A 23,007-nucleotide genomic window follows, 5' to 3' on the forward strand; every position below is an offset into this window, starting at 1 on the left:
GATCAACGCTGAATTTAAACTTTCATTTCTTAGAACATTTTCTAGATTTTATCACCATTAACATGTCTTTTATTCTTTCTATTTTTAAACTGAATGTTTACCTTTAAACTCACAGCAAACATGTAAAACTAAAATTTATTTTTTATTGTTCCAAAATTAAAATATTTATATCATCAGCAAGACCATAAAAAACTCAATTATCTAATAATCCACAGATTAGTCAATTAGCAAAATCAAAATACTCATTAGTTGCAGCCCCAGTTCAGATATTGTGTAATTTTTATTTTATAGTAAACATTCTGATTAAATATTAAATCAGCTTGCCATACCGGTGGAGGAAACAAACCAAGTGAAAAATTTGCTGAATTCTCGTTTGGTTTGAAGTTTTATAAGATTTAGATAAAGATTTAGACAAAATCAGTCATTTGTTCAACAATCCAAGTTGTCCTACAGATTTTTTAACTTTTGAAACACGTCATTAAAAAGTTTAAATATCGGAATTGACATCAACAGTTCATAAAACATAAAAATTATTGCATATTTAAATAAATCAGCTACAGAAACTTTAAGATGTATTAACATAATAGGTGTGTTTTACTGTATTAATGAATAAAGAGTAAATTATGTTTGGATTGATTGAAGTAGATTAAATCGGTGTTTACCACCAGGGGGAGCTCTTCCTCAATAGTAGAAGATTTATCAGATTGGAAAAATTGAGAATTCAGTTGTTTTTTTCCCTCATATTTCCAGTGATGATCAGGAGTCGGTCTGATCCCAGATCTGATTTGGTGAGTAGATGTGAAGTGGGCAGGGCTTAACCATTATAACCAGTAGGGCTTCTAACAGTAGAATGGGAGGCAGATCTTTTAGTTCTCAGGCTCCTCTCCTGTGGAACCAACTACCAGTTTTAGTCCGTGAGGCAGACACCCTGTCTACTTTTAAGGCTAGGCTTAAAACTTTCCTTTTTGATAAAGCTTCTAGTTAGAGTGGCTCAGGTTATCCTGATCTATCTCTATAGTTCTGCTGCTATAGGCTTAGACTGCTGGAGGACATAGGGACCCCTTTTTCATCATTCTGCTTCATTCTATCTCTATTCTCCCACTCTGCAGAATCTGTTAGTTCAATCTCTAACGTTCTGCTCTCTCTGCTTTTTCTCACAGTAGCTTCATCTGATCTGTTCCTGTTTCTAGATGTTGGAGCTTGGCCTGTTTTTCAGTGTAGTCCTGTTTCTCTGACTGACCAGCTAACCCACCTTGGCCAGCGTTCCCTCCACACAGTATCCAGCGATGATGACCCCGTTCCTTCTGTCCGTGCACCAGCTCTCAAACAGCTCTCTGGACAGGCCGCTCTGCATCATACCAGGAGACGCCATCACCACGCTGGGGCCGATGTCGTCGAAGTGGTCCATGCTCTGAGTGGCAACAAAAACGAAAGCCCCGTGAACATGAAGGCGCTCAGGGCTGCAGCAGGGCGGCTGCAGCAGGGCGGCGGCGGCCGAACGGCTCCCTGACCTTCAGGTTGCTGATGTGCTTGAAGACGAAGGGGTTGTTGACGTTGATGGCTTTGCGGATCTTGTCGTTCATGGCGTTGATGTAGGTCTGGTAGACGGCCATGCACTTCCTGGCCAGAGACGAGGCGTAGTAGATGGGAATGTCGTGGAGCTCTGGGTGGTTCTGCCAGTACTCATCTAGGTAAAAAAAAAAAAAAAAGAGATTACAGTGATTAACAAACTTCCTTCTAAAAAATTATTTTTAACTACTTTAAACATAGAAACACAACAAAAACATCAACAGGGTCAGAACCCAGAGTCTGATTTCAGTTGGAAAGTCTCCAGCGTCTGACCATGACAGAGGATGAACTCACCCAGGATGAGCAGCAGCTCCTGGGCTCGCCCCAAAGCAAACACAGGGATCAGACAGCGGCCCTCCCTGTTCACGATGTCGTGCACCGTGTTGCAGAAGCGAGCCTCCCTCTCCTCCCGCTTCTCGTGGATGTGTGTCCCGTACGTCGACTCCTGTCGGGCAAAAGAGCTGTTAATGACTCGGGTTCAGACGGAAGAACCCACCGGTTCAGACTCTATGTAGAACCATAATGCAAGGTTTTATAGAAACAATATTTCCAGAATAACTATCAGATTTTTCCAAATTTTCCAGCTTCAAAGGTTTAAACATCTGTAACACTGGATTATGGATTGTTTTCTCCAGATCTGTGCAGAAACTGACAGAAATCAGCTGGAGACCCTAAAGTCTATTTTATACTTTGATTCAAATGAGAAGACTTAAACTAAAAGCTAAATAAATTTAAATGTCTAATTTCCACCAATAGGAGGCGCAACAATCCAGATCAAGCAGTTTCCACCCGTTATTCCTGAACACTTGGTCTCAATAATCCTACATCTAAAGTTTATTTTTTTAATCCAATCCACTTTATTTCTAAAGCACGTTTTAAATTAAACCTTTTAAATAACATTAAATGTTCTAATGTGCTGCAAAAATGAACAAAACTAAACCTGAATTTTAAGTTTAAGTTATCCTTCATGGTTTAATGCTGCGATTGTTTTCCAATGTTTTTATGTTATCATCCTCCTGCAAACTTAATTTCTCCCGAGGGGAAAATTAAATTAAAGTTGGAGGCTGAAGTTCTTTCTCTGCTGCATCTTCTTTCTTTTGAGCCTCTTTGCTAATTAAGTCCAGTCCCGTTTCCTTCCATCTATTCTCTGTGTTGGCGGCCATGTTGGGAGTGGCGACCTAGTGGTTAGGACATAGGGCTTTGAATCCTGAGGTTGTGAGTTTGGCAGAGAATTAATTTCCCTCTGGGATTATTTAAAGTATGATTAAAATAATAATAATACTGACAGTCAGACGCTGATCAAAGCCCGCTACGCTGAAATGTGCGTCTGAAAACCGAACCCCGAGGGCCGCCAGGAAGAGGTGGAGCCCCACAGTGGAACAAAGAAAGATCTCCCCACCAGGGAAGACTTCAACTATTTTAATTAGGGCCGTCAGTTTGAGGCATTAATTAGATGAATTCATTACACCGCTAATTAACTTAAAAATAATGGTGATTAATTCTGTGACCCTCATCCTGCAGGGTGACCTAATTTCTCTGCCCCAACACGCCTCGTTCTAATCAATAAGTCACCGTGGAACACTAAGGCCGGGCGTACACTGTTCCATTTTTTTGCCCTTTTCAGGCCGATTCAGGAAATCCTATACACTACTGTTTATGCTCTAAAAACCATTCTAAATGACTTCGTTTCGAGTAAATTATGGACGCTACCCACTCAGGACACTTGGAATACATTGGACGAGCAGTATGGAGGAATATTGACATGTTTTTTATGGACCTTTCTGCCTCGGGCGCCATAGACCTCCATTATTGAATGTCAGCAGACAGCAAGCAGCCTCCCAGATCTCCAGATGCATTTGAGATATCAAAAAAGTATTCCAGAGTGTTGTTCAGCATGGGGGTGAGTAGAAAATGAAGGCTAATCATGTTTTGGGTGTACTATTCCTTTAACGAAACCAGGAGCTTCTCGGACCATTTGACCGCAAGACATTTAAATGCAAATTGAATTGTATTTCTTGTTTCCCATTTCTTTAGGGCAACCTCAGCTTGTGTAACTAGGGAACACCCCCGACTTTAATAAATAGCGAGGAGAAAGCTGAAGACTGGCAGAGTGGGGTTGGAGATTTGTAAACTCTCCAGTCTGTTCCTGCTCTCCTTGCGAGTAAAACTAAATTAATTGTCTCTGTGCCTTCTTTCTTTCCCTGTATGTATGTATGATGTTTTAGGTGCTTAGACCTGACAAGCGAAAAAAACCAAAACAGAAAATGACAGAAAATTCCTTTGCAGCCTGCTCTCAAAACAATAAGTGTTATTCTGGATTTGGACTTCCCCTTATCAAAACCTCCCCCGGATGTTATGGTTGAAGGGACCAGAACAACAAATTGATTAATTGATTTTCAAATGTCTGAGTCTTCCAGATTAAACAAACTTCTCCTGCTAGATAACTGCTAAAAGCGTAACAGTTATAAAAGCTTGCTGTTATCATCTTTCAACGTTTGACAGCGTAGGTAAATTTCAGCAGAGACCAGTCCGTCCTGCGGAGAGCTGAAGATGTAAAAGAGCAGGTCTATGCTGGATCACTCACTGTAATGAGGATATCTGGCTTCACGCTGGGGATCTCTGCAGCCATCAGGTGTCTGTCCTCCTGTCGGGAGAAGTCTCCTGTGTACAGCAGCTGGAGGAACAAGAAGAGCTCAGGTCTGCTTAGAACATCAACTTTGGTTTTCAGGTTAAATACTCGTAATTCTCTTCCCCTATGTCATTAAACACAACGAAACTAGGCTACGTATTTATGGACACACCTTGACGCCGGCGATCTCGATCATAAACATGGCGGCCCCCAGGACGTGGCCGGCGTGGTAGCACCAGAACTTGATGCCCGCCACCTCCTTCACCTCGTGGAAGTTGATGGTCTCGATTTTCTCCATGCTGTCCTCCAGGTCCGTCTCAGTGTACAGCATGTCATCCGCCGAGATGTTACTGAGAGACGGGACATGACGAGACACAGCCGGCAAAAAGGAAAGTTTGGATGAATAAAAAAAAAACTTGATCAATAGATGAGACAAGAGAGAAAACACAGAATTATTAATCATTCTCTGTCTCCGCTCTCCCAATAACGCCGGTTTATTTCCTGATTTAGTCTGATTTTTGTCGTAGTTTATGCTTCATTAGGTCCGTTAAACACGTTTTATAAACAAACATGGCATGTACGTTTGACAAGGAACTCATTAAAGAATGATTGGCATTTTTTCACACAGAATTAAATATTTTTAGTGAGCTGAAAAGTTTTTTTTTTTTTAAAGAAGTCTGAAATCTGCAAAAAACATTTTTTCTTTGTCCAAATGACAATAAAAAAAAAATGACATTCCCATATTCTTCATATATATATATATATATATATATATATATTAAAAATGTAAAAACGGCCTGCCATAGCCCATGGTGACTCGTTGAATCGGTGCTCAGCTGATAATGGCTTTTCAAACTTGTTGCGCACACGCTTAACTCTGAGTGGACCTAGTTAAAATAGACTGAACTAATTGATAGCAGCTGCTGTAAAACCTAACACTCCAGATCTTAGGTTAGATCAGTTTAGATTTCCGGATTTGAATTTGTTAAACCTGCTTCATGAAACTGACCCCAACTTTGACTTACTCCCCTAATTCCTGATCTGCTTATTTGTCAATATTCCACCATTTAACCTGACCCTTAACACACCTGACTTTGACGTAGTCCGACAGCAGCCAGCGGTAGATGGCCTTGGTGGCGTGCGTCATGAAGGTGCGTCCTTTAAAGCTGGTCTTCTGCAGGAACCAGGGGAGAGCTCCACAGTGGTCCAAGTGGAAGCTGAAAGAAGAACAAATCAAAGGTTTATCCCATCAGACCAAAACAGAGAGGATCCTGCAGGTTTTGGCTCATCTACAGTCCACGGTACCAAACCTCTGTCCACTGTTGGACCTGGGAAACGCACACCAGGGTGTCTTTATCAAAATCAAATCAGAGACTTATAGTGATGTTTATCAGATGAAGCTTTTTATTTGTCCTGAAGCTGGTTTCTTAAACTCACTGGCTAATGAGCAGCAGGTCGATCTCAGCTGGATCAATCAGATCGATGTAGGGCAAAGCGTCCATCCCCTCCAGACCGGGATGGATTCCACAATCCAGCTAAAAGTAAAAAAGATGGTTTAAAATCTCAGGTTTCCCCAAAAAAAAAAAAAAAAAAAACAACCAAACAAACAACAGGAACAGAGTTACCATGATCTTTCTGCCTTTGAACTCCAGGATGATGCAGGATCGTCCAACTTCCTGACCGGCTCCTCTGCACACAAACGCACCATCAGACCACAACTCTCTACGCACACTTCCATTTTATAATTAGTGTGGTCTTAAAGATAATATGTTGCCTTTAACTGCTTCAGTTTGGAAATATATATCACTAATTCTAAACAAGACACAAAGAATATTAAAAGCGATTATATAAAAAAAAGACAGGGAATCTGAATTAAAACTATATGTATAAAGCTGCTAAAGAAACTAACAGCAAATGTTTATTTATGCCGAATTTAACATTTTTGCCTTAGTTTATATTTTAAAATAGAAATATGTTTCCTTTTGGGAACCTCTCTGTAATACCGCTTAAAAGTTGTGTTTTGTGAAAGGAGTTTGGCGTGAGGCTCGCGGCTGAAAAGTGTCCGGTTTAAACTCACAGCGGGCGGATCAGCAGCTGGTCGCTCTCCTCCGCAGGAACCGTAACCTCCGCTTTACGCTTAGCCGCCATATTTACAGCGAAAAACTCAACAAAAATCTCTAACAAACAAACTAATTCATCACTCCGTTATTCTGTAAGGTGCCTTCTACGCAGCTCTATCACACCACCACTTCCGGTCCGTTCGCAAATCCTTCCGTTCAACACAAGCTCTATCTTTGAGAGTTCCACCAGGAAGCCAGCGTTCAGCATTAATCTAAACTTAATAATAAACGGATTTTTATTGCTTTTTAATTTTTTTGTAGAAATTTAAAAGTTTTCAGAAATGCTTAAAAAAAGAATAGCAACAGAATAAAATTAATATTTTTTTAAACTGATTTATTCTTTTTTCAGAAAACAGTGAGGGCCCCCTATGTGGTCCTGGTGACTCCTGATCTAGAGGTTTAATTTTTGTTGATCTATACATAAAATATCGTCACATATCAAAAAGACATTCATGTTACTTGATAAGAAAAGGAATAAGATGTTTTTTTTTTAAGCAAATGTGTGCCGAAAAAAAAAAAAAAAAAAATCCCGATTACTTAAAGGAACAGTAAAATTTTCCAAGATATTTTGCTACAGAAGTTATTCCCAGAAGTGATCACAGTTATTAAATCCTGATTACTTGTCTAGATCTTATAACTAATGTTAGAAGGTCTCTGACTACTTTAACAGTTTAAGTTGGATTTATTATCAGAAGAAGCTCTATTAAGGGGATTTGCTTTGCCAATCAGAAGCTACAAACACAAATATATACAGTTGACATACATTTAAAAATGGATGTAGTAAACAAATACAAGTTGTTTAGGAATGTTAGGAGATGAGAGAAAAAAAACAACAACTTTGCAACTTTTAAAAAGGAGAGGAGGAACAAATTGATGAATATTAATATTATTTGCAGAAATATTCCCATTATGTTAACACCAAAATGTCAATGAGTCTAGTTACAGTCAAGAAAAAGCTGTTTTTGTGGTTGGAGGTTTCGGTCCTGATGATTCTGCCCTCCTGTCAGATGGGTTCAGTTGCAGAACCTTCATTTTGCTGGTGAAAATGAAGGTTGCCGTGTCGTAGGAAAAAAGTATTCAACTATTAACTCCAGTTAAATAAACAGAGATGGATGGATTTCACTCACTCGGCATTTTATTGTACCTTTGCAAAGAGAGAACAAGACGTCATACAGCCCTGATTGCATGGTAATCAGCCCTGTTCTGGACAGTGTTTGTTTTCTTTACTTACAACAATGGAAAGTAGTCAAGAGTCAAAACAAATTACAGACACTTTGGTTAAACAGTAATATGTTATAAATAAACCCTGACAAAGAAACTGGCCTGTTATGGAAATAAGAATGGATTGTCTATAAACACTCCTCTCACTCAGACATTTTGTGGCCTTGCAGGTGAAACAGATTGATTTAAAATCATCTTTCAGTGAGTAGATGGTATAAATCAATATACACTCACCGGCCACTTTATTAGGTACCCCATGCTAGTAACGGGTTGGACCCCCTTTTGCCTTCAGAACTGCCTCAATTCTTGGTGGCATAGATTCAACAAGGTGCTGGAAGCATTCCTCGGGGAGTTTGGTCCATATTGACATGATGGCATCACACAGTTGCCGCAGATTTGTCGGCTGCACATCCATGATGCGAATCTCCCGTTCCACCACATCCCAAAGATGCTCTATTGGATTGAGATCTGGTGACTGTGGAGGCCATTTGAGTACAGTGAACTCATTGTCATGTTCAAGAAACCAGTCTGAGATGATTCCAGCTTTATGACATGGCGCATTATCCTGCTGGAAGTAGCCATCAGAAGTTGGGTACATTGTGGTCATAAAGGGATGGACATGGTCAGCAACAATACTCAGGTAGGCTGTGGCGTTGCAACGATGCTCAATTGGTACCAAGGGGCCCAAAGAGTGCCAAGAAAATATTCCCCACACCATGACACCACCACCATCAGCCTGCACCGTTGATACAAGGCAGGATGGATCCATGCTTTCATGTTGTAGACGCCAAATTCTGACCCTACCATCCGAATGTCGCAGCAGAAATCGAGACTCATCAGACCAGGCAACGTTTTTCCAATCTTCTATTGTCCAATTTTGATGAGCTTGTGCAAATTGTAGCCTCAGTTTCCTGTTCTTAGCTGAAAGGAGTGGCACCCGGTGTGGTCTGCTGCTGCTGTAGCCCATCTGCCTCAAAGTTCGACGTACTGTGCGTTCAGAGATGCTCTTCTGCCCACCTTGGTTGTAACGGGTGGTTATTTGAGTCACTGTTGCCCTTCTATCAGCTCGAACCAGTCTGGCCGTTCTCCTCTGACCTCTGGCATCAACAAGGCATTTCCACCCACAGAACTGCGGCTCACTGGATGTTTTTTCTTTTTTGGACCATTCTCTGTAAACCCTAGAGATGGTTGTGCGTGAAAATCCCAGTAGATCAGCAGTTTCTGAAATACTCAGACCAGCCCTTCTGGCACCAACAATCATGCCACGTTCAAAGTCACTCAAATCACCTTTCTTCCCCATACTGATGCTCGGTTTGAACTGCAGGAGATTGTCTTGACCATGTCTACATGCCTAAATGCACTGAGTTGCCGCCATGTGATTGGCTGCTTAGAAATTAAATGTTAACGAGCAGTTGGACAGGTGTACCTAATAAAGTGGCCGGTGAGTGTATGCAATGAGAGAAATCTGTATTTTACAACCACAACATCTTATCACCTCCTCTGCAGAGTGAATTATTTGCTGCAGTCTGCTGGTGTCCCTGCAGGTGGCAGCATTGTGCCCTATAGTGGAGGAGGAATAAAGGATGGACTAATTGATGACTAACTTCATTGTCTTCAGCAGGCTGGCCACCAGGATCTTTTCCCCTGAGTTTAATTCTTTGACAATCAGAGATGTTAAAGTTTTTAACTGGCATAACTCTGGGGAGGTTAAAATGTGTCAACTTAGTATAACAGAACACTGTAAAGAAGACAGAATCCTCAATCATTTCAAAGTGTCTTTATTGCAGAAAGAATATAATAAAATCTAACAGTCGTTGCAGATTTCAACTTCCTGACCCTTTTTACGTAATGAAACATTAAAAAACATTTCAGAGTTTTTTGTTTTCTTGAAGTGGAAGCATGAACACGGCTTCAATCCCGCCAGCAAAAGAAAAAAAAAAAAGTCCTTTTCATCGGGCCGTGTGATTGGCTGTTAGGGAACATTTTCCTGCCGTTGTTTGCTTTCTGAAAACCCTCCCATTCTTCAGTTCTGTGTAGTTTTAACAAATTCACCAAATTTTGGCACTAAATTTCAGCAAAATATTCCCTCTATTGCAATAAAACTACAGGAACAGTCGGACGTTTTGCTCCAATAAGCATCAACGGCTCATTGCTATTAATTTGGATTCCCGTTATTTCCTCTGCATACTGCGCGTCAGCAGATATATAAAGCTTCTAAATCTATTTACAGGCAACATATGTCTAGACAGTGTTCCTGTCTCCCTCTTTGTTAAAGCTCCACAACTCAAACATTTCCTAAAAATATATTCAAAAGGACTCAATTTGATTCAAAATAATCTTCTCAGGCACAAACATAATTTAAAGGTTTAAACAGTTGCAGTTTTCAGTCCACTGTGTTAAACCAGCTAAGAAGTTGTGGATATTTCGCCACAGGTCCGACCATAAGCCTCTGGGTTTGATCAGTGATCCAGTTACTGTTAGGGTCTTATCCAGTCAGACTGCTGGTGGAGGATGGGAGCTCTCCATAGTGCTGATCAGTCACTCGGTGATAAAGTGAACAAAGGTGACTGGAAATGCTCCCCTTCTGTCCGGTTCTCCTTCAATGTAACCGATCTGAAACAAAGACGAAGTGAAAACACAGTGAAAATCAAGCAGAAAACGCAAAACAAGCAATTTATGAACATAGAGTGAAGAAAAACCTGCAGGCAAATAGAGCTGATACCAGAGGCGTAGAAGGTATTAATGTTTATTACCAGTGTTGGGCACATTACTTTGAAAAAGTAATTAATTATAGTTACTAGGGATGCACGATATAATCGGCCTCCTATCGGTATCGGCCTTAAAACTGAATATCGGACATCGGCCACCCCACCGATATTTAACCCGATATTGGATCAGCTTCTGAGTTTCTAAAGTCTAACAAAAAACATACTACTTCTTCTTCAGAAACTTATTTTTTACAGACTTAAAAAATCTAAATCTAGATAAGTCATTTTTTCTTAAAATAAGGGCATTTGTTCTTGGATTGAGGAGATAAAAGAGATATTTTGCCAATGGAACAAGACAATTTACATTTAAAACAAGAAAACACAATTACATTGTCTTATTTCAAGTGCATATTAACCAATTATCTTATTTTAAGAGTAAAAATACCAATTCTATTGGCAAACTATCTCATTTACCTACTAAAATTAAGAGTAAATACACTTAATTTAAGACATTTTCACTTATTTCTAGATTGTTTTTGCAGTGTATGTTGATGACCATAGCAGGGAGAAAATACTAATTAATAGGGATGCAGGATATAATCGGCCCCCTATCGGTATCGGCCTTAAAACTGAATATCGGACATCGGCCACCCCACCGATATTTAACCCGATATTTGATCAGCTTCTGAGTTTCTAAAGTCTAAAAAAAATAAATAAATAAATACTGCTTCTTCTTCTTCCTCAAAAACTTCTTTTTTACAGACTTAAAAACTTCTAAAGATGAGGGAAAAAATATTGATCCATTAAAATATCCCAATATCTTCATATGCTGATATATTGCCATTTAAAAACACCATATCAATCTCTTTTACTAATGAAATATTGCTATATGTCATCGTTATGCTACGAAATCCCCCGAAAATTCACCAAATGTTGCCATATTTTTATATGTTGATATATTGACGCGGTATCGATCTATTTTACTAACAAAATCTCACAAGAATTTGCGAAATCTCACGAGAGTTTGTAACAGAACGATGAAATTTCACCAGATTTTGAAAGTAAAATAGATCGATACCGCGTTTTTAAAAATCAATTTGATATCAGCATATGAAAATATATTTGAGTATATTATTTTTCAAAGTGTCAGAAATGGATAACAAAACTGCTATTTTCAATGAATACTTATTTTTGTCCAGCTTTAACATCGGTATCGATATCGGTTATCGGCTACATGAGTTTTAAAATATCGGCATATCGGATATCGGCCAAAATCCCAATATCGTGCATCCCTTATAGTTACTTCTCCCAAAAAGTTACTGAGTTACTCCACAATAAAAGTAACTAGTTACTAGTAAAAGTAACTATTGCGTTACTCTTGCGTTTCTCGCCCCCATAACCCTCACCACCCAGCCCCCACCTTCTCGCCGTGTGTTTCTAAAGCCAGCTGAATAGAGAGGACGACAAAGACAAGAACCTGCAGAGAGTTTAGCATTTTTTGCAACTCAACGTAAATGACATCGGGGGGGAACGCGATGTGATGGGCCTATAAACCCCAGCAGATAGTTTCCCCTTGCTTAACATGGGGGGAACGCCATCTGTTATTTTGATTACTTGTTACAAAAAAAAAGTAACGCAGTTACTTCATCATCATCCATCCCGATTTCTTCCTTTCTCAATATAGGCTAACTTTTGATCCTTCACGCTCTCCGTAGTTGCCCTGTGGCGTGTTCACAGGGCGGCTGTTACACGCCTTTAGCTAGCATGCGCGTTTCCTGTTGCTTGCGCGGTGAATCGTGCCGCCTGCGCTGTGCGGAGATCCAGGGGAAACCGTATGTGATGGGGAAACGCAGCTCGACGTAACACCAGTATTTCCATCAGGAAAACGCTGTTTTGCTGCTGGAGTCCTCCTCACTCTCCATCTCTCTGTGTGTGCTGTACGTTAACACCCACCTACCCAACTGACAGACGGAATCTCACTATACATCAGCTAATCTGATCCTCCCCTCTCTCATGACAAGGCGCGCACAAGTCCTATCATGAAAAAAGGTTAATTGTGCGACCTGAGTAACATGCAGTAACGGGGTGTCTGCAATGGTAACTGCGTTATAGTTACAGTCAAAGTAATTAGTTAGATTACTCGTTACTAAAACAAGGTACTTTCAATTATTCCCATCACTGTATATTACTCCAGTAGAAGTAAAAATCCTACTGTTTAAAACCCTTTTGTAGAAGTTAAGAGGATCAACTTCAGCTTTTTACTCAGGTTGAATTTTTTTTTATTTAACCAGGAAGTCCCATTAATATTCAAAATCTCTTTTTCAAGAGAGACCTGGCCAAGGTAGCAGCCAAACCACAGGAAGTTCATACATATTTACAACATATTACATTTTTCATAATAAAATCAGAGCAGTATGTTAAAAGACATTGAGCATCTCAGGAAAAACAAGCGCATGTCTCCATCACTACATTCTTCATGGTTGCTTTAAATTCATTAATGAACACGATTATTCCTCTCTGACTGGACTTTTCCTTTAAAATGGGTCAATAATGGCATATTAATCACTTAAAAAATAAGGTGGGTTTGTTTCCAGTGTTGCTTCCTTTAACTCACCAACCACTCGCTGTCCTCCTCCCCCTCCACCACGATCACCTCCCCCTCCTTGAAGGTCAGCTCGTCTGGATTGTCAGCCGAGCAGTCATAGATGGCCTTCACCTTCTGCTGCTTCTGCTTCTATAGAACCACAAACATCAGGAAGGACAAACTTCAGCCTCAGGTACCAAACCTCCATTATATTCAGATTGATAACAGCTGGAGAAAAGCTGCAAGGACTCACAGAGACGGTGGTTCTGGGTTTGGGTTTAGGTGGAACCGGACCCTCAGGAGACCTAAAACCTAGAGAGAAAAAAACCCAACAGATTTGCTATCAAATGAATATCTAAACAGTCATTTGTTTACTTGATGGTCGCTGATGAGCAGGGGCGGAGCATGAAGGGGGGCCAGGGGAGGAGATGGTCATGGATTTAGGTCATTTTCACACCTTGTTAAACCGAAACATCAACGAGAGTTTAACGCCACGACCTCGTCCCACACGATCAGACGCAAAGTTCTAATTAGTGTGTTCAGGCCTTTAATGGTCTTTTATGGAAAAAAGTTAATCACCTCTAGAAAGGCAGTTCCACTTTAACCCAGTGGGTGGCGGCATAAATTCTCTTAAAGGAATAGTACACCCAAAACATGATTAGCCTTCATTTTCTACTCACCCCCATGCTGAACAACACTCTGGAGTACTTTTTTGATATCTCAAATGCATCTGGAGATCTGGGAGGCTTCTTGCTGTCTGCTGACATTCAAATAATGGAGGTCTATGGTGCCCGAGGCAGAAAGGTCCATAAAAGTCCATAAAAAACATGTCAATATTCCTCCATACTGCTCGTCCAATGTATACGGAAACCGCGGCAGACCAAACCAGATGAAAGTGCGCATTCAGCTCGGCAAAGAACTCATGCTCTTCCTCAACACTGAAGTCCTCAGACATTTTTCTTTCGTTGTTTCTTTCTTTGCACAGGTAAACAGCACATTTTTTCTTCTACGCTTGCATTATCGGCAGAGCAGACGCTGAATGCGCACTTTCATCTGGTTTGGTCTGCCGGCTTCCGTAGCGTCGTGAACGCGCTTTCAGGAAATCCTATACACTACTGTTTATGCTCTAAAAACATTCTAAATGACTTTGTTTCGAGTAAATTCTGGACGCTACCCACTCAGGACACTTGGAATACATTGGACGAGCAGTATGGAGGAATATTGACACGTTTTTTGTGGACTTTTATGGACCTTTCTGCCTCGGGCGCCATAGACCTCCATTATTTGAATGTCAGCAGACAGCAAGAAGCCTCCCAGATCTCCAGATGCATTTGAGATATCAAAAAAGTACTCCAGAGTGTTGTTCAGCATGGGGGTGAGTAGAAAATGAAGGCTAATCATGTTTTGGGTGTACTATTCCTTTAAGTGGAACATTCTAAATAATTCATCATTTTAAGTTTTGGTATATTAATCAAACTGATAAAAAAAAAATACAATGGCTAATTATTCACATTAATTTACTAATGTTAAAGATGACAAATACAGTAATTAAACTCTTTTCAGAACTAGTTTTAGTTTAGGTTTTTAAGGGAAGAAGGTGTGTATCAATGACAAACATGTATCAATGTGTATATACTAGTGATGCTGAGATGAAGCCTCATGAGGCATTGAACCGTTTGGCCAAATTGCTTCAACGATCCCCACAGTTCCCTAGCCTGACGTAGTCCTACTCAATTCTAGTCAGAATGAGTCTGATGCTGCTCCATAGAGCTGTGATTATGGGGCGTGTTTCGAACGAACCAGGAAAAAAAATGCCTCTGCACTCATTTGGATAGACCTACAACCAATAAGAGCAACGGAGTGCGTGACGCATGTTAAGAGACGCATAGTTGTTGTCAACAAAAATCAAAGTGTGCAGTTGCACGCCTAGAATAGGAAAATGAGCCTTGATCGCATTTCTCTGTTCCTCTTTTAAAATGAATTTGCTGTCGATATCTTCTAGAACAGACCTAATAGCAGAATCTACTCACCTCAACTCTCCAGCGGCAGCCATTGTTGTTGTCGCCCAAGCGCGCTTTGGTCACGTGGTTGATTACGTCACTGTTGATCATCTGTCCATCATCCTATAAAGCCCGCCCTGTAAATTTGATTGGCCCGCCAGATATTGTGCTAGCATACTCGCGCTACTATTGAGTAATGCCAGACCGAACTTCCCGACCTCAAACGTTGTGGGCGGGACTAAGTTCGGAATGGCACCCAGGTTAACAGTTCATGAGGCTTCATGGGAACATGTCACCACCTACTGGTGGACGGCAGAACTACTTTTTTTGCAACTGTTTTTCTTTTCTCCCCTTTTAGGTTACCTTGAAATTGTTAATGGTTGGTGTGTAAAATAAAATCTTTTTTAATTTTTTTTAAAGTGTAAAATTTCTTAGAAAAATCATTTAAGGTTCACAGTTTTTCTGCCATTTTAGTGAAATAAACTCAAGCAGACAGTGAAAGTGTTTGTGCAAATTGGGCAATGATGAGCAAAATTAAAGGTGTTAGTCATTTTTATTCAAACATGATAGTTTTTCCATGTTTTTCTGGTTTTAATCAGGTTGGAAGTTATGTTCAACCCATCTTTTGACAAAACCGACCTAATTTACCCAATCTATATTTTTACTCGAGCAAAACAATGCAAATTAGTCTCATCAGCCAAAAGAATTAAACGTTTAATCGCAACTTTCAAAAGTCAAAGACAGGTCTTGAACCATCAACCTCTAGAGCGAGAGCCTGTCTCTTGCAGATGACGCCTCCTACACTGGAAAAAATCTAAATCTAGATAAGTGATTTTTTCTTAAAATAAGGGCATTTGTTCTTGGATTGAGGAGATAAAAAATACATTTTGCCAACGGAACAAGACAATTTACACTTAAAACAAGAAAACACAATTGCATTGTCTTATTTCAAGCGCATATTATCCAATTATCTTATTTTAAGAGTAAAAATACCAATTCTATTGGCAAACTATCTCATTTACCTACTCAAATTAAGAGTAAATACACTTAATTTAAGACATTTTCACTTATTTCTAGATTGTTTTTGCAATGTATGTTGATGACCATAGCAGGGAGCAAATACTAATTAACAGTAACGTGTTAACACTGACTTTGTCCGATGGTTTGCTCAAATTTTGATCTTTACATTGTTTATTCTCAGCAAAATAGTTTTAAGCAACTAGATTGGTTGGAAAAACAACCAATCTATTCTTAGAATCTATCCAGCTAAGAGCATCTCTCCTCCAAACTCCCACATCTTGACTGAACACTGAAGCTGTTTAGATGCCTGTCAAAATTCTTGCGCCTCCCGAACCACTTCGCGAAGCGGTCACATGGTATCACGGTAGCGAGGCCTCGGATGTCATAAATTTTGGTCCCGCCTCTAAATGAATCACGCCTCGACACGCGCTTCAGGGGAAACGCCCCCTCCATTACTCGACACACGCCTCGAAGCCTCGGCTCGTCTCATAACATCACTAGTGTATACATCAATATAATAACCTGGTATAATGATCCTACTATAAAAAAAATAAAATAAAATAATAAAAAAGCTGTCATATGTGGACACACTGTATTTATCCCATGCACATTTTTTCTTCTTTGACTATTTAAGCCGATGTAAACCAGTAATTTTCTCCACTGTGAGATCAATAAAGTCAATCAATCAATATCATGCAGAGACATAATTAATTGAAGGTATAGAGAAGGATTTTCCTCAAAAGGAGGTAAGAGATCGTCGACTATACCTTTAATTTAGACAGCATGGATGTAGAAATATGTGCAGATATTCATTATCCATAGTTACGGGAAAATCTAGTGTGACTTAAGTGATTTATTTGAAGAAAATCTGGATTCTCCTGTTGGTAAAAAGTTGATTACCCCTGAAACAAAGATGCATTTAGTTACCTGGCGTGTTTGCGGGTGCAGTTCTAACTGAAGGCCGGTGAGGAGGCTGCCTCACTAACCTGAAACCAGTAGAAATAACGTTAAAGTGATAACAGTCCAAGTATTTCCATTTCATTACAATTATATCAGTTCTGATCTAATATAAACTACTGGGCTTCATCAGTACTTTGCTTGAAGACGTCTCACTATCACATTATTATTGGTATCTGGATTTATGTCACACTGTAAACAAGAGACACGTATAACTACAGTCTTTAAGGGACAAGTCCGAGTCAAAGAGGAAATCTCTTGGGGTTAAATCAGAGTCTGGTCTTGAGAGTCTCGCAGAGCATGTGAGCGGAGCGAGCGGCGGAGCGGAGTGGATGAAATATGGTGGAGCGCAGAGCGGCCGGAGAATGCGCTCACAATGCCAATAAAAATTTTGCCTCGTCTGTTCCTGTTTGGCTGTGACTCCATCCTGGAGAGAAATATCAGCTGTGGTGCTGCCATCAACACCTTTGTTTATAGATGTTGGAGCTTGGCCTGTTTTCCAGTGTAGTCCTGTTTCTCTGACTGTGACTAACTGGATGTGCTCTCTTCATCCTCTGACATGGGAGCTGGCTCGGAGCTCGTCTGCCTGGCTGTGTGTTTCCTGGACGGAGCCGCCTGTGGAGCTGGTTGACAGTTGCCTTTTGTATCTATGCTTCTTTTTCTATGTCTGCTTCTGTCTCCTTGAACCCCAGTGGGCCTCAGCAGATGGCCGCTCACACTGAGTCTGGTTCTGCTGGAGGTTTCTTCCTGTTCAAAGGGAGTTTTTCCTCTCCACTGTCGCTACAAGCATGCTTAGTGTGAGGGATTGCTGAAGAGTCAATGAGTCGATGCAATCAGCTGGTTTTCCTTAGATAGAAAACTTTGAATCAATCTGACTGGATGATCTGGTTGAACTGGAAAGTGACCTGAGATGACATGATGTGAATTGGCGCTATAGAAATAAACTGAATTGAATTAAAAAAGTTGGATTATAAAATTTGTAAAAAAAAACTTTTATTTAATTTAAGTATGATTTTTCCCGAAAATTAATAAGTAAATACGAAACCCGGGGGAACATGAATGGAGCGAGGCGTTACGTTCACAGCTGGGAAACAGTGAAAATTTAACAGTAATTTAAATAAGACAATACATCATTAAATCAAATGCCACGTGTCCCACAGCCCTGGAATCATTACATGAAGGAAACATTTCAGAAAATGTCTTCACCTAAAAATTTGAGCGAGCGTGGAGTGATCTTGCCGGCGTGGCAGGAAAAAATTAAGGTGACAAGGAGCGGATTTTGAGCGGAGCGACCTGGCCCAAATTTGAGAGGTGGAGCGAATGAGCGAACGTCCTCCTGAGCGGGGGGCGGGAATTGCGCGGCGCTCTGTTCCGTTCACATGCTCTGCTGTCTCGCTCAAAATCCAGATAATTCTAGGCTCATGTCTTGGATGAAAAGTCAAAGTCAAGTATTTGTGGGGCAAGGTAAGGTTAACCTGACTCCGCCAGATGGATTTGCTCTGCATATCCATCTGGAAACCTTCCGTTGAAGTAATTTTGGGAAGGGGCGAAAATACTGGTTAGCTGATTGGCCTATGTTGGTGATAGACGGGCCAAATAAACCAATCAGATCAACGAAGCATATGACGTACTAACAGAGCGACGACGAAGAGGAGCCAATTGATAGATCAAACTCTTGCCGAAACCAGTCGGGAGAAGAACAAAAACATATTTTCCTCTGAGAAAAGCCTCCAGAGCAGTGTTTTGCTCTTCTTTCAGTGAACAAATACTCTGTAATTCCGATAAAACTTGCTCGATAGCCACGCTAACGCTAGTTTCATCGGCTGAAGCCGCCATGTTCTTTAGACTGAACTGTCGCGCTTCTCGTTGCGTCACACCTCAACCCGCCTCAAAGCCAACGCTGATTGGACGTTCGTTTGGTGAACGGCTCCAAATTTTCTTTAACGGAGAGTCTCCAGACTGATCTGCGAGTGAAACCTTGAAAGCTCGCGAGATCAGGATGGTCTCACGAGGCTAAGGTAAGGTTAGGTCTCAAATCTTGAAAGGATAACTCCAAGTCAAATCCCAGGTTTTTAAGGAGCAGGTCATAGTTTGTTGTCAAGAGAACATGCAAATTGAAACGGACGAACATGGAACGGAATATCTGTAAACCAGGATATTCCAGAATATCTGGAATGGGGGTCGTTTGGTTTCTTTGTTAGCCTGCAATGCCCCATACCTGTCTAGGTCTATGAAATGGGGGGTCATTAAAGTGAATTGTTGGCCTGGCTGAATAGGGGAGGTCTTCGGTTCCCCTGTTGGGTTGGGGTTGCGTTGATAGCGGGAAGAGATCAACTCTATTGCTGCATTGTAAGTTTTTGAACGCTGAAATCTGAGTCCCCTCCCCCCCCTGTTTAAGATTGTTTTTTCTTCCTTAACATAGATGGCTTCCTTCATGCTTCTTTGTCCAAAATGTGAACATTCTGGTCCTCAAAAGAATGTCCTTTAGGTGTAGAGGTACCGCAAAGTCTTTTCCCGCTAGGACGGACAAGACAGAAGACCACGCCTTTTCAGCCAGGCCAACAATTCCCTCTTACAACCCCCCTTTCAGAGACATAGACGGGTATAGATCATTGCAGGCTAACAAAAGAACCCAAACGACCCCCATTCCAAAGGGGTGGACCCGTTCGTCCATTTCTATTTACGTGTTTCCAAGCAAAAACAAGGCTTTGTTGGGCTACTGAATAAACCCTGGAACTCAACGCCATTTCTGACATTTTTAATTGAAAAAGCTTCCTGGATGGAAGAGAAACGTCTTCAAACTTGGAAACTCAGTCCAGTGGATTGTTTTTTTTTTACTTTTTTGGAGTGACTATGACCTGGATGACTGAGAATATTCACCAGTGCCTTCAAGTACAATTATTTTGCTCTTTAAAGAGGACTTTTCGTAATCAGCGTCTTCTACAAGTTGATTAAGTTCCATCTCGTTCAAACACAAAGCGAACAGCAGAAAGCGACTACATACTTGGGCGATGGGGGTCCTAGAGGGGGTCTACTGCTCTGCTGGTTTGGCAGAGGTGGGGTTGGAGGTTGAGGCTTGTAGTGGGGCGGTGAGCTGAGTGACGGTACCGGTGGGACCGGCGGACGTACAGCAGGTGGGGGCGGCAGAGGAGGCAGGGGCGTGTTTTTGGCCGACACGTTCTTCGTGTCGAACCTGCCGGATCTCCTATGTGAAGAAAGAGGAGGTGGAGGAGGGACTGCTGGGAGGACTGGGAGAGAAGAGAAACACGCAGATTATCCCCAGAAGTTTTGAAAAATTTTCAGGAGGGATGGAGTTAGAAAAACCAAAGAGGGCTCACCGTACACAGAGGTGTTCATGTCAGGGTTCTTGGGGTTCGAGGGGTCGGAGGACGACCGCTGCCTCCCAACTGATTCTACTGGAGCGGGTTTACCTGGTTCAGCATGCGGACAGAACCACGAGTTAGTGAAAGCAAAGGATGCGCGCCTAAAGATGACCAACCGTCCACAGCACACCTCGGTTTGGACCTCTGGGAGGCACCGGTGGGGATGGTCCCGGCGGCGGCAGCACCGTGTCCAGCATGGTGCCGTACGTCTCGTTGCTAATCATGCTCGGGATCGGAGCCCTCTGCTTGTCCCTCGCTATGAAGGCAGCGTCGCGGGCCAGCGCCGAAAAGTTAGACGCCATGGGCCCGCTGCCCGGGACGATGCAGCTCACCGGACGCTCGTCACGTCGGGATGTGGGCGTTTTCAGGATGGGCTGCGACACAGATTAAAAATCACGAGAGGGGCTTAAAAAACCGGAGCTTAGACGGAATGCGCCGCCATCGCCTCAAAGGGGCCGACCTTGTCCTCCAGCTCGTCCTCGCTCTCATCTAGCTCCTCATTTTGAAGCCGCCACTCATACTCTACGTGAACGTGGACGTTGAACTTCCCCGTCTGGGCCTCAGTCAGCTGGAATAAGAGAAAAAATGCAAGATTAAACGAAACCAATGCAGATAAACTCACCATACTGACAAAGACAGATCTGATATTAGTTTTCTATCAGGTTGATCAATCTGATCAATTTGCATAAACTCTGTTTTAAATCGACTTCCACACGTTGTCTTTAAAATAAAAAAAAGTTTTGCAGATTCTGTGAAGGAAGTAACATTTTGCAATGAAGGAAATATGGAAAGAAAAAGATCATTCTTATTTATATGGAATAAATTTTGTCCCATTATGGTAAAACCTATTTACAAAATGTCTTCTATGCTTTCAACAATAACAACAACACTCCATACCCCCTAACCAAAGCATTCTTTAAATTGATTTAAAGAACTTGTTTTACTGTCAGTATGTTAAATTTTTTTTAGGAGTCTTTCATATTGTGGGTCATTGATCAGGACTCATTAAGGGAAATTGGTGCTGACAGGTGGACCTCTAGTTTGAAGAATAACCAGCTCTTCTCTCATTTACATAAAAGTAAATGTTATTTGGCCATTTAATGAAAATAACTTCATCCATCAATGAAAAACAAAGGTTTTTGGCTTCAATCTGAGAAATGCAGTGCTGAGAAGAAGCCACTCAAGGGATTTTTACCACTTGCCCTTTGGGCAAGTGACTTTCACATTTCATTTGCCCAGAAACAATTTTTACTTGCCCAGTATAATGTTTGATAAATATAGTTCCTAATATTCATTGCTGTATATATATCAATGAAACATGTAATTCAGTAAGTTTCCAGGTTCCTGGTGTGTATATGCATGCGTCAGATAATTAACTCAAGCCTACATTACTGTGTTAACATGCTTTTCAATCCTTCCTGTACATTCTTTTCAAACTAAACTTTGCTTTGTTGTGTGCTTGGAAAAATATAAACTGTAATGTTAAAAATCTAAAGAAAACTTGAAGAGAGAGCAGAACGTTAGAGATTGAACTAACAGATTCTGCAGAGTGGGAGAATAGAGATAGGATGAAGCAGAATGATGAAAAAGGGGTCCCTATGTCCTCCAGCAGTCTAAGCCTATAGCAGCAGAACTATAGAGATAGCTCAGGATAACCTGAGCCACTCTAACTAGAAGCTTTATCAAAAAGGAAAGTTTTAAGCCTAGCCTTAAAAGTAGACAGGACTAAAACGTGATGCAGCCTACATTACCGTGTTAACATGCTTTGTCAATCCTTCCTGCACATTCTTTTCAAACTAAACTTTGCTTTAAACTGTTGTGTGGTGGAAAAATATAAATTGTAATGTTAAAAATCTAAAAAAAAACTTGACAGGTTAAAAACTTAAGATAAATCACAAGACAAATGAATAACTTTTATTTTAGAGTCACGATATGTTTATACAAGATAATACTATTAATATAATGTGACTTTTCTAGAGAATCATTATACATAGTTATTTTATTCAGGGTTTCCACAGTCTGACATCATTTCAGAATTCCCTGACTTTTAACTGACTCAGGATCAGTTTTCCCTGACAAAATAAATGCAGCAACAAGACAATAATAATAACATAACAGGTCACCAATCTAACATGTTTAGCTCTATAACATTTAAATGCACCTCTCCAATGTCTATGAGAAAAAAATTTAATGAACATTTTTTAATGTATGACCTGCATCACTGTACAGAAGACTGCCATATAGGGTGGCCATTTCTATAGCACCAAAAAGGAGGACATTGTGCGGCATATCAATAAATTACTAAAAGAGGATGCTTGTGTAGCTGAATAGAACAAAATATTAAAGAAATGTAAAAAAGAATTGGTTCCCAGCATTTGTATTTATTTAATACATTGTGGTGTTTAAAAAGTGACAATTTTTTAACACGATTAATTTGCACAGAACTCCTGCAATTGATCATAAAGCAGTTGTTTGGAAAAGAAGCTCGAGAAAGAGCTAGAGAATAGGACGATGCAAACTGCAAAAAGTGGCTGGAAAAGAGGAATTCATGACATGGCCGCAGCCTGTCGAGAGTAAAGATGATTTCACCATGTTCTCTATCTATCCATATATATATATATATATATATATATATATATATATATATATATATATATATATAAACTTGAGTCATGGAACTGTGCTTACAGCTCCTTATTTCATGTAAACTAATAACTTGTGTACATGATACTTGTTGATGGCATTAAAATTATTTCTAATAGCATTAAAAGAGCATTAAATTAGAGTTCCTCATTCCTGTATAAAACCTGTGAACG

General features: G+C 40.6%; 2 protein-coding genes across 3 annotated transcripts in view; both read right to left on the minus strand.

Annotated features, from left to right (window-relative positions):
• Nucleotides 1–1,228: 1,228 nt before the first annotated feature.
• LOC119773677 (cleavage and polyadenylation specificity factor subunit 3) lies at nt 1,229–6,470 on the minus strand. The gene is made up of 9 exons (XM_038270783.1): nt 6,276–6,470; nt 5,824–5,887; nt 5,636–5,733; nt 5,287–5,415; nt 4,371–4,548; nt 4,154–4,243; nt 1,864–2,014; nt 1,512–1,687; nt 1,229–1,411 (listed from the first exon to the last, which is right to left on the minus strand). The coding sequence occupies exons 1-9, from the start codon at nt 6,344–6,346 to the stop codon at nt 1,244–1,246; spliced, it is 1,125 nt and encodes a 374-aa protein (XP_038126711.1). The 5' UTR covers nt 6,347–6,470; the 3' UTR covers nt 1,229–1,243.
• Nucleotides 6,471–9,664: 3,194 nt separating this feature from the next.
• Nucleotides 9,665–23,007, minus strand: part of asap2b (ArfGAP with SH3 domain, ankyrin repeat and PH domain 2b) — a 77,214-nt gene continuing 63,871 nt past the window's right edge. For both annotated transcript variants that reach the window (XM_038270784.1, XM_038270785.1), the window contains 8 exons: nt 20,652–20,759; nt 20,322–20,565; nt 20,147–20,239; nt 19,813–20,056; nt 16,779–16,837; nt 13,085–13,143; nt 12,862–12,981; nt 9,665–10,152 (listed from right to left, as the gene is read on the minus strand). In XM_038270784.1, coding sequence (XP_038126712.1) covers nt 10,078–10,152; nt 12,862–12,981; nt 13,085–13,143; nt 16,779–16,837; nt 19,813–20,056; nt 20,147–20,239; nt 20,322–20,565; nt 20,652–20,759 — 1,002 coding nt within the window. In that variant the 3' untranslated portion in view covers nt 9,665–10,077. The remainder of the gene's footprint in view (nt 10,153–12,861; nt 12,982–13,084; nt 13,144–16,778; nt 16,838–19,812; nt 20,057–20,146; nt 20,240–20,321; nt 20,566–20,651; nt 20,760–23,007) is intronic.

The sequence above is a fragment of the Cyprinodon tularosa genome, unplaced genomic scaffold, assembly GCF_016077235.1.
Source record: "Cyprinodon tularosa strain WSP-4 unplaced genomic scaffold, ASM1607723v1 ctg777, whole genome shotgun sequence".
Lineage (NCBI taxonomy): Eukaryota > Metazoa > Chordata > Actinopteri > Cyprinodontiformes > Cyprinodontidae > Cyprinodon > Cyprinodon tularosa.

Coding starts and splice junctions, on each gene's coding strand:
- LOC119773677 (XM_038270783.1), bottom strand. CDS start 6,346: ATGGCGGCTAAGCGTAAAGCGGAGGTTACGGTTCCTGCGGAGGAGAGC. Junction 5,888..6,275: donor CAGCTGCTGATCCGCCCGCT/GTGAGTTTAAAC, acceptor GTTTGTGTGCAG/AGGAGCCGGTCAGGAAGTTG. Junction 4,549..5,286: donor TCGGACTACGTCAAAGTCAG/GTGTGTTAAGGG, acceptor CCCGTCTCTCAG/TAACATCTCGGCGGATGACA.